This window comes from Myotis yumanensis, unplaced genomic scaffold (assembly GCF_028538775.1).
Source record: "Myotis yumanensis isolate MYYU_CA2020_CCGP unplaced genomic scaffold, mMyoYum1.0.hap1 SCAF_1, whole genome shotgun sequence".
Taxonomy (NCBI): domain Eukaryota; kingdom Metazoa; phylum Chordata; class Mammalia; order Chiroptera; family Vespertilionidae; genus Myotis; species Myotis yumanensis.
Genome location: NW_027223752.1, coordinates 30,371,007 through 30,382,586, shown reverse-complemented (window position 1 = coordinate 30,382,586; position 11,580 = coordinate 30,371,007). Strand labels below are relative to the sequence as shown.

Below are 11,580 nucleotides of genomic sequence, written 5' to 3'. Positions count from 1 at the left end.
TGCTACTTCATAACTATAATTTTTCTACTGTTATGAATCATAATGTAAATATCTGATATGCAGGATGTATTTTCATTGTTACAAATTGAACATAATTAAAGCATAGTGATTAATCACAAAAACAATATATAATTATATATGTGTTTTCTGATGGTCTTAGGCGACCCCTGTGAAAGGGTCATTTGACCCCCAAAGGGGTCGCGACCCAGAGGTTGAGAACCGCTGTCCTAGATGCAAAAAGACAGTAGACAGGCTTTGTTGGGAAAGACTGACCTTTGTTAGGGAAGTACCAGCCTAAGAACATGACTACCTGCCCCGGACTGCTTTTAGGTAGAAAGGTTTGAAGTACGGTAGCAATCATCTCAGGTAGAAACTGTAGTTTAACTTTAACCCTGCTGTTTGGCTTCTGTACGTATTTGCTTTGTTTAACAATAGAAAAGTTACTTTGATTTTCTGAATTATATAAATCATCCCATTCAATTAAATGCCTTATTGATTGTAATGTGAATATCCTATGGGTTGTGGTCATACTGGTCTTAGAAAGCACATTTTCCTTTACCTGGGAAGGACAGCACAGTTATCCCAAGGTCAGAGGGCTCCAGTTAACGTATCCTTGTTGACTCAGTGTTCCAGAGACCCAAAACTGTAATTTGGATAACATGCCTAAGTTTAGCCCAGGTTCCTCATTCCAGACCCGAGTGCTCTAGATAATGTGTTTCTGTCAATTCAGTGACTCTGAGACCCAAAACTATAATTAACATGCTGCTTCTGCTTCTGAAAACTGCTTTTTTGCTAACCAAACCTTGAGATGTAATCAATACCTTTGTGATTTTTGCCTATATAAATCTGGTGTTGCGGCCATCTTATCACTATGAGATTTGGGAAAGTAAAATGGCCCCTCATAGTCCCGGATTGCAATAAATGTGACTCTTTAATTCGACTTCTTGAGGCGTCCTTCTGTGATTCCCGGGGTACATTACAACAGGTTCCATTTCAGACCATCCTTTGTGGGTACTTTCGGACTCTCCGGTTTGTAAGGCCGCCCTGCACACTGTCAGATGTAGTGTGTGGCCTTTTTCGTCCGTATTTTTAATACTGCCACCAGCCCTCCAGAAAGGCTGTGTCAGTTATAAACTGCGTCCCATTTCTCCAGACCCCTAGCAACTCTTGAGTATGTTTACTACTTTTGGCTAATTTGAAAGTTGGGAGTCAAAAGACACTTGGATTATGTGAAACCTAAATGCTATGTTTTCAGCCGCCTCTGGCATCCTGGAGGAAGGTTACTGAAAAAATTCGGCAGAGTTTAGCTTCGTGTACCCTCAGAGGGAGAGAACGCCAGGTTAATTGCAGCAGATGGTCCAGAGAAGGTCAGGAAGGGCAATTAGCAGGGGAAGCGAGTTTTACAAATCCTTTTATGGGAAGGGCAATGGTTATAGGGAGGTTTCCCAGTTTTAAACTTGCGGCAGGTACGTCGCTGCAGATTAGCTGCAACTGCTTTCCGTAGGGAAAAGCACATCCCGACCACCGGGCGGGGTTCAGCTCCCAGCCCTGCGCGGCACAGGCAGTGGCGCTGCAGCTACTGGGGAGCGATGGGCAGCGGGGCAGGAGGACCCGGGCGGCCGCCCCGCCGTCCCACAATGCCCCGCTCCAGCCACCTGAGGGCGGAGAGAAAGGACAGCGGCGGGGGTAGGGATCCACGGCGAACTCCGAGAAGTGCGCACGCGCACTGACCCCGGCGGGCCCTAGCAACCGGAGCAGTGACAGTAGCAACCGCCGGAATGGTGAGTCTCTTCCAGGCCTGGTAGCCACGCCGAGAAGAGATTGGAAGTGGGAACGGGTGATTGTAGAGTGGGGAGGGCGGAGGGTGTCCTTGAACAGCGGAAGGGAGCCCGGGAGCGGATGCTGGCTCCTTGGAGTCAGAGGCCTGGGGCGAAGGAGAAGCTGGGTGGTCTGGGGTGACGGGGCTTGGGCGGATTAGAGATTGGGTTAGTGGGGAGGGACCCTGGCAAAGAGAAGGGAAGGCAAAGAGCAGGAGATTCTCGAAGAAGAGGGGCTTGGGGTGGGAACGGTGATGGAAGGGAGTGGGTGAATGAGGATGTCTTTTACAAAGAAGTGATGCCCCCCTCCGCCGCTAGCGAGATGGAGTGGGGGAGCTGGCTACGAGAGTGATGCGTGACACACCATTGCAGCAGTATTTAAACCTGTGATGTGCGCAGGTTGCCCTGAATGACTGTGAGTGCAGTTATTAGGTAGCGTTGTGAAACCCAGTCTGACAGAATGCATTAGGGTACTGTTTCTCAAATGTCAGTGTGCGTATGTATGATTTTAGTGGGCCCAAATACTATATAAGCTTGTTGGAATACAAATTATGAATTTTTAATATGATGGGGGAGGTTCAGGCATGTGCGTTTTGACAATGCACCTCAAGTTATTCTAAAATTGGAGTGGGCCCCACCACACTTTGAGAAATACTGCCTTAGCTTTGAAATCTGTCATCTGTTTATCCAATGAAAACCGTTATGAAGTAATGGCTTGACCTAGTGATGCTCCTCAATTCCTACTTAAAATGTGCTCTGTCTTGCTTGCATGCTTGGCAGTTCCCACTAGTAGCGTGAAGAGGGATGTTGTTGGTTAGTTATAGACCCAGCCAAAGCTGTTCAGCAAAGGATGTGATTGTCTGGCTGGGATGGAGAAGGTTATGAAGAATAAGTATAATTAGTTGTCTTCATTATGTGATTCCAATGCTACATAGGTGGGCAGAAACTGAGCCCAAGAAATGGAAATGATAAGGAAGCCATTCATGCCCATCCTCAACCACGAGATTAAACACCACTCTTTTTAAAGTATTCCTCATCCCTTCCGTACTTTATTCCACAGGCATTTAGCTAAAACCACTGCCAAGGAAAGGAAAAAGTTCTGGAACCTAGGTTTATATTCAGGCAAAGAAACAATAAACTCTAAATCCCACAAGCATGAACCATAAGAATTATTGCAAATCTTCAAATAAAGAATCAGAACCAGTAATTAGATGAAGTTATCGGAGGCTGTAAACTGTTAGTTCTGGTGCCCTCCAGAAATAACAGGCCCACATAATGTATTATTTACTTATAAAGGACTTTCCTTACATATTTTTTTTATTGATTGATTTTGAGAAAGAGAGGGAGAGAGAGAGAGAAAGAAACATCTATTTGTTGTTCCCCCCATTTATGCATTTATTGGCTGATTCCTGAATGTTCTCTGACCTGGGATCCAACTGCAACGTTGGTGTATTGGGACCACACTTTAACCAACTGAGCCATCTGACCAGGGCCTCACATAGTTGTTGTGTGTTTTTTTTTAATTAAAAAAAATTAGCTTCCAGTGTCTTAAAAAAGGATATTTCACAAGACTGAGATTTCTGGCTTCTTTGAAAAATCAGAAATACTATATTTCACCATAAGACATTTTTTTTTTACATTTTTATATTATTGAAAATGTTTGTATTGCTGTCATATAATTGGCAGCATCTTTTCTTAATGGTACATAAAATAAGGATGTTGCTTTCATTAATGGAGTTTTCATGTTTGAAGAAATGTGATATTAGGGTAATTCTTGTCCCAAGTCCCCCCTGTCAACAGTTTTCTAGAGCCAAGTAGGGGCTCTTTACATGGCCAGCTTTATCCATTAATGATGTTCCATTGGTTCTTTAGGCATTTCAGTTTTTGATTCCTGCCCTCTAGAGAGGAACTAGTGACCTTCCGAGATCAGACATGATTGGGTGTGTTCAGGATGGCATGGCCTTAGACCAGCGGTTCTCAACCTGTGGGTCGCAACCCCTTTAGGGGTCGAACGACCCTTTCACAGGGGTCACCTAAGACCATCGGAAAACACATATATAATTACATATTGTTTTTTTGATTAATTATTATGCTTTAATTATGTTCAATTTGTAACAATGAAATTGAGGGTCACCACAACATGAGGAACTGTATTAAAGGGTCACAGCATTAGGAAGGTTGAGGACCACTGCCTTAGAATTAATGACCTTATAAACCAATTTATAGATAGTTAGATTGCTTCCAACTTGAAAGTGTTCTTATGTGTCTTTTTATGGACCCATGCAAGGATTTCTCTGGGAAATATACTAGTAGTGGGATTGCAGAGTCGTAGGGTCTGTGCAGATTTAATTTACCTACACACTGTCAGACTGCTTTCCAGATTGGCTTTACTAGTTTTTGCTTCTCTCTACATTGTCACCAACTTTCTAACTTTTGCCAGTCTGAGGATGTTTTTTAGCATTCCATTGTTTTATTCTACGTTTCACCAATTCTTAATGAGTTTGAATACCTTACGATATTCTTGTTAGTCATCTGGATTTCAGTTTCTGTGCATATTCTGTTTATGTTTTTTGCCAACTTTTCCATATTTCTTTTGGTTCTGAATTTTAGGAGTTCCTTATATATCTAGATATCAGCCCTTTGCTGGATTTACATTGAAAATATCTTCTCCCAGTTTTTTGTTTACGTTGTCAACAATGTTCTTCACTTGCTGAACTCCATTTGTTCTAATATTTGTGAGTTTATTCTATGTGATTTCTATATAGATGACCATCTGCACAAAGTGAGTTTTGTTTCCTACTTTTAACCATTGCAGTTTGTATTTCTCTTTATTATAACATTTTAAAGATCTCTTGTACCATGTTAAATAGTAGCAGTGATAGTAGACATCCTTGATGTGTTTGGGATCTTAAAGAGAATACTTTTAATGTTACCATTCCAGTCTGGCTCACCTTACCCACCTCATTTAAAACAAACATCCTCCACATACATATACACAGATCCTGATATCCTTTACCAAGCTCAGCATTTTCTCTTTCTTTAGCAATTGTCATCTTCTAATATAGTGTATAATTTATTTATTTTCAAAATTGTATTACCATTTGTCTCCTGCTAATAGTTCTATGAAGGCAGAGATCTTTGTTTTATCTGTTGATATATACTAGGTATGTAGAAGAATGTTTGGTATCTGGTAGATACTCAATGAATATTTGCTGAAATGAATGAATTTCTCCATTAAGTATGGTGCTTATTATAGCTTTTTGGTATGTAGCTTTTCTTTTATTTTTAAAATCCTTTCCTGAGGATATGTTTTTATTGATTTTAGAAAGAAAGAAAAGGGGGAGAGAGAGATAGAAACATCATGTGTGAGAGAAACATTGATTGGTTGGCTCCCATACACATGACTGGGGATTGAACCCGAAACCTAGGTATGTGCCCTGACCAGGAATTGAACCCACACCCTTTTGATGTATGGGATGATGCTCCGATCAGCTGAGCCACCTGGGACCCCTTTAACTCTTAAATGAGAGCTTTTAATATCAAATGTAGATTTTATGGGCCCTGGCCAGGTTTTTCAGTTGGTTTAAATGTTGTCCCCATACGCCAAGGTTGCGAGTTAGATGCCTGGTCAGGGCACATACAAGAATCACCCAATGATGCATAAATAAGTGGAACAACAAATTGATCTCTCTCTCTCTCTCTTTCTTCCCTTCCCTCCCTCTCTCTTTTCCTTTCTCTCTAAAACCAAGAAATAAGTTTTTAAAATTAAAAAATGTAGAACTTTATCAAGTGCTTTTCTCCACTTATTGAAATAAATGTGATTTCCCCCCTTTTAATCCAATAATAAATGATTTACCTTTATAATTTTTTCTGTTGTTAAACAATCCTTATGCTCCTGGGATAAACTTTTCTTTATCATGTTCATTATACATCATTGGCTTTGGAGACCTATTATCATATCTAGGCTTTTCAACTCTGTGTTGAGAAATGAAGAGGGCTCCTTATCTCGTTATAGCATCAAGTTATTCTAGCCTCTTAAATATGCTGGCAGCTTTCCCTCTTTTTCTGGTTCCTGAAAGAACTTGTATAACAGGGAATATCTGTTCCTTGAAAGCTTGGTAGAACTCATTTGTAAAATTAGGCTTGGAGCTTTAGGGGAGGAGGATGAGGGTAAATCTCTTCAATTTTCTTTTTAATGATTTAAATAGTTATTGGTCTGATTCTTCTTGTGACAGTTCTGGCACTTTTCTGTTTTTTGTTTGTTTTTAGAAATGTATACTTGGCCTAGCTTTTCCAACTTATTACCATGTATTTGCTTATCATATTTTATTTTAAAATCCCTGTGGTATCTGTATTATTTCCCCTTATTTAGTTTATATTTTTAACTTGTATCTCTCTCTCTCTTTCTTTTAAATCCTCACTCAAGGATATTTTTACCATTGATTTTTTAGAGAGAGTGGAAGGGAGAGGGAAAGACAAAGAGAAACACCGATGTGAGAGAGACTCATCAATTGGTTGCCTCCCACATGCCCCCAACCAGGGCCGGGAGCCTGCAACCGAGGTAGGTGCCCTTGAGTGGAATTGAACCCAGGACCCTTCAGTCCAAAGACTGATGCTCTATCCATTGAGCCAAACTGGCTAGGGCTATCTCTCGTTTTTGATCAATCAGGCTTGCCAGAGATTTAAGAACTAACTTTTAGTTTTATTAATCTTTTTCCCACTGCTCTGTTTCTCATTGACTTCTTCCTTTGTATTTCCTATGCCTTTTTTGGATTTATAATGATGTACTTTTTCAAATATCTTGAATGCTTAGCTTATTTGTTTTCTATCTTTTGTTCTCTCTTCTTTTAAAATAAATGTATTTGAGGCTGTAAGTTTCCTTTTACGTGTTATATGTATTTCTCATATTTTTACTTTCTTGTCTTTTATTTTATTATTTTACTTTAATTTATAATTTTTTAACCCAAGAGTTATTTATTACTATGCCCTTATTTTCTAGACATAATGCTATATACTTTTTAAACTTTCCCTTTGTTTTGTTTAAGATTCTCTCTCTCTCTCTCTCTCTCTCTCTCTCTCTCTAACAGTGGTTCTCAACCTTCCTAATGCCACGACCCTTTAATACAGTTCCTCATGTTGTAGTGACCCCCAACCATAGAATTATTTTCGTTGCTACTTCATAACTGTAATTTTGCTACTGTTATGAATCGTAATATAAATATCTGATATGCTATATGTGTTTTCCGATGGTCGCGACCCACAGGTTGAGAACTGCCGCTTTAATATGTTTTTATTAATTTCAGAGAGGAAGGGAGAGGGTGAGGATCACTGATTGGCTGCCTCCTGCCTGCCCCACCCTGGGGATTGAGCCTACAACCCGGGCATGTGCCCTGACCGGGAATCGAATCATGGCCTCCTGGTTCATGGGTCAACACTCAGCCACTGAGCCGCGCTGGCAGGGCTCTCTTTATTTTTTTTAAAGGAACTCTAGCAGTAATTCCATAGATGTCTTCCTTTCTCATCTTTAAAGTTTTAAATATCATAATAAATGGAATCTAAGGTATTATTGATTATTAAGGTGCGACATTATTTTATGTTTTGCTAAGAAAGAAAAATAAATTGGAATTGAACTATAACAAATAATTTCTTATCACTTAGAATTTTTATTTTGTACTTATTGGCAGAGTTCTTTTAAATGTATTTAGGCATATAGACTTTTATTATATGTCATCCTTTGCAAGCATAAAAAGGAATCTATGTATATGAGATAAAATGGTTCTTGTTTTTCTAAAACTTCACCACTGCCACCTGGCCACGACAATTGTAAATTGTTCCTGGTTAGAAGATGCGTCCGAATTTCAAAGATGTTAACATGTGAAAGAAGATGTAGACCTTAGAATCAATGAAATGACATGTTTTAATATCAAGCTTTGAAAGCTATATATTTTTTGAAAACCAAGTGGGAGTTATGTAAATGGACATTACAACATGATTCCCTTAATTTCTCAGAGAGGTATTTAAATAAATCTATCTGATTTGAGAAAATTAAAAAACTCTTTGCATATAAAGTCTCAAAGAAACAAGTTAATTTTTTAAATGGTAGATACAAAGACTAGTAATTATTGCATGAAAAATTAAGAGATTGGCCCCAGCCGGTTTGGCTCAGTGGATGGAGCGTTGCCCTGCGGACTGAAGGGTCCCAGGTTCGATTCCGGTCAGGGGCATGTACCTTGGTTGCGGGTACATCCCCAGTGGGAGGTGTGCGGGAGGCGGCTGATCGATGTTTCTCTCTATCGATGTTTCTAACTCTCCATCACTCTCCCTTCCTCTCTGTAAAAACTCAATAAAATATATTTTTAAAAAAATTAACAGATTACACCAATAAAAACAGCCTTGTTTTTCCTTCTCTTTTTAAGGCAAAGGCAACAACAATCAAAGAAGCCCTAGCCAGATGGGTGAGTATATGAGTTTTTAACTTCTTTTAGAAACCGTGCAAGGAGAATTTTTAGATAGTTATTTAAATCTGACCATTCAGTAAAAGGGACCTTTGTGGTATTGGAACTGCTTAGTTATGTTGACTGTGGTGGTGGATACATGAACCCACATAGGTGATAAAAATGTGTAGAACTTAATGCACCCATACAAACACAGTCACACCATATATATAAATGAGTACATGTAAAATTGGGAAAATCTGATTTAAATCAGTGGATTGTATCAATATAAATATTCTGGTTGTGATATACTTAGAAAATATTATTAGGCAGCATATATTGGTAATTAAATTTTAATTTTGTATACTTAGTACCAAAATTAAACTCTAAGGTATAACTTAGTAGTAAATTACTGCAGAGTAAATAGTTGTGACCTCAGCTGTGCTGTAAAGAGAATATCTTCCAAAATTCTTTATATTTTGGGGTTCTAGTTCAGACTGAATTATGTATAAAAACAGAAAGATGAAATGACAAAGAAAACAGTTGATCTTATATAGGTCTGAACCTGATATTTAAGGAAACGTTATTTAGAGACAATGAATTCTTTCCAGGAAGATGTTTTTGTTGTTGTGTTTGCTTTTTTTTTGTTTTTAATTTATTAAATCTTTATTGTTCAGATTACATTTGTTCCTCTTTTTTTCCCCCCTCATAACTCCCCTCCTCCCCGTTCCCGCCCCACCCTCCGCCCTCACTCTCCACCCACTGTCCTCATCCATAGGTGCACGATTTTTGTCCAGTCTCTTCCCGCATCTCCCATTCCCCTCCCCCCCCCCAAGAATAGTCAGTCCATTCCCTTTCTATGTCCCTGATTCATTATAATCACCAGTTCATTCTGTACATCAGATTATTTATTCACTTGATTCTTAGATTTACTTGTTGATAGATGCATGTTTGTTGTTCACAATTTGTATCTTTACCTTTTTCTTCTTCCTCTTCTTAAAGGATACCTTTCAGCATTTCATATAATACTGGTTTAGTGGTGATGAACTCCTTTAACTTTTCCTTATCTGTGAAGCTCTTTATCTGACCTTCAATTCTGAATGATAGCTTTGCTGGATAAAGTAATCTTGGTTGTAGGTTCTTGGTATTCAGCACTTTGAATATTTCTTGCCATTCCCTTCTGGCCTGCAAAGTTTCTGTTGAGAAATCAGCTGACAATCGTATGGGTATTCCCTTGTAGGTAATTGAGTCTCTTTCTCTTGCTGCTTTTAAGATTCTCTCTTTGTCTTTTGCTCTTGGCATTTTAATGATGATGTGTCTTGGTGTGGTCCTCTTTGGATTCCTTTTGTTTGGGGTTCTCTGCGCTTCTTGGACCTGTAAGTCCATTTCTTTCACCAGGTGGGGGAAGTTTTCTGCCATTATTTCTTCAAATAGGTTTTCAATATCTTGCTGTCTCTCATCTTCTGGCACCCCTATAATTCTGATGTTTGTACACTTGAAGCTGTCCCAGAGGCTCCTTACACTATCTTCGTATTTTTGGATTCTTTTTTCATTTTGCTTTTCCAGTTGGGTGTTTTTTGCTTCTTCGCATTTCAAATCTTTGACTTGATTCTTGTGCTCCTCTGTTCTGCTATTGGGTGTCTGTATAATATTCTTTATTTCAGTCAGTGTCTGCTTAATCTCTAGTTGGTTCTTTATCATAACATCGAGGGTCTCATTAGATTTCATGAGGGTCTCATTACATTTCGTGAGGCTCTCATCAAGTTTATTGGCAGCTTGTAGCACATTATTGCAAGCCCTCAAAATTGCATTTTTTAGCTCTATATCCTCCATTTCTGTCATGTTTTTTTGTCTCAGCATTTTTTATGCTTTCTTGGTGCACCCCTTTGTGGTCTTTGTGCGCAGTCTTGTTCTAGTTAAGCCTTGATTGTTGTAGTTAATACTAGAGGGATTTGACCGCCAGGCCGACTGGCTGTGAGAATCAGCTGTATCTGCAGTGGGAAAACTTCTAGCCTTTGCCTGAGGCGATCCGGCAAATGGCTCTGCGCAGGGCTTGGGCAGGGCGGGTCGCACGGGATCAACAGGGTGGGCGGAGGGAGCAGTTATGGCTGCTCTCAGTCCCGTTCCCACAGGTTCTGCTTCTCAGAACCCCCACAACCACTGCAAACCTCGGAGAGAAAGGTGCCCTCCGTTCCAACTGATGCCAGACAATCCTGCCTCTCCCGTTTGAGTCTGAGTCCCTAGAGACTCGCCCGGATCTGGAGCTCAGAGTCTGAGACTCCCTCCTGATTGAAAATGACAACCGCGCTCTCAGCCACCAGCCCGCTTTGCGCGCGCACCTTGGTACCTTTGTATTTTCCACACTGTGCCTCCTCTGAGCCTCAGTATGCTGTTTTCTTTCCTTCTAGTTAAAGAATCTCTCCTCAGCCAGCCTTCCTGTGGTTCTGGGTGATGTCCGTTCCGTCTTTTAGTTGTATTTTTGAAGTGGTTGTTTGCAGCAGCAGTCTCTGGTGTTTACCTATGCCGCCATCTTGGTCTTCTCTCTGTGTTTGCTTTTATTAATTGATAGGCTCTTAAAGGATCTATAATAATCAAAGCATAATATGCTAATTAGACTGGATAGCCAAACAACCTTCCCGACATCCTTCTGGACGTCCTTCCAGACAACCTTCTGGATGAAGCCAGGGCTTCAAGGGCCAAGGCAAGCCACTGCGGCTGTGAGGGCCAAGCCTCTTGCACGAATTTCATGCATCGGGCCTCTAGTTTTAAATATTACAGAAATTAGTTATTTTCTTTCCTCTTTTTTCCCCTTTGGTTCAGATCTAACAATGAATTACTTTAGTTTTCCATGTAGAACCTTGATTATCAGAGTCAACAGTGAAGGTCCATAAGTGAACTATAAACAATGCACAGAATTGCCCTGTCTGGTTTGACTCTGTATAGGCAGCAGTTCTCAACCTGTGGGTCCAGACCCCTTTGGGGGTCGAACGACCCTTTCACAGGGGTCGCCTAAGACCATCCTGCATATCAGATATTTACATTATGATTCATAACAGTAGCAAAACTACAGTTATGAAGTAGCAATGAAAATAATTTTATGGTTGGGTCACAACATGAGGAACTGTATTTAAAGGGCCAGAAGGTTGAGAACCACTGGTGTAGAGTGTTAGCCCATGACTGAAGGGTCCCAGGTTTGATTCCAGTCAAGGGCACGTACTTACCTCGATTGTAGGGTTGGCCCTGGTCGGCCTGTGCGGGAGGCAACCAGTCTATGTGTTTCTCTCACATTGATGTTTCTCTCTCTCTGTCTCTCCCTCTACTCTCTCTAA

The 11,580-nt window shown here is 40.2% G+C and overlaps 1 protein-coding gene across 2 annotated transcripts in view; it reads left to right on the top strand.

Moving 5' to 3' along the window:
* The first annotated feature begins 1,705 nt into the window (after nt 1-1,705).
* Nucleotides 1,706-11,580, top strand: part of DNAL1 (dynein axonemal light chain 1) — a 30,933-nt gene continuing 21,058 nt past the window's right edge. The window contains exons 1-2 of one of the 2 annotated variants that reach the window (XM_070417130.1): nt 1,706-1,781; nt 8,234-8,272. In XM_070417130.1, coding sequence (XP_070273231.1) covers nt 1,779-1,781; nt 8,234-8,272 — 42 coding nt within the window. In that variant the 5' untranslated portion in view covers nt 1,706-1,778. Of the gene's footprint in view, nt 1,782-2,081; nt 2,233-8,233; nt 8,273-11,580 lie in introns of those variants that run through there. The other variant, XM_070417128.1, reaches the window with a different exon arrangement.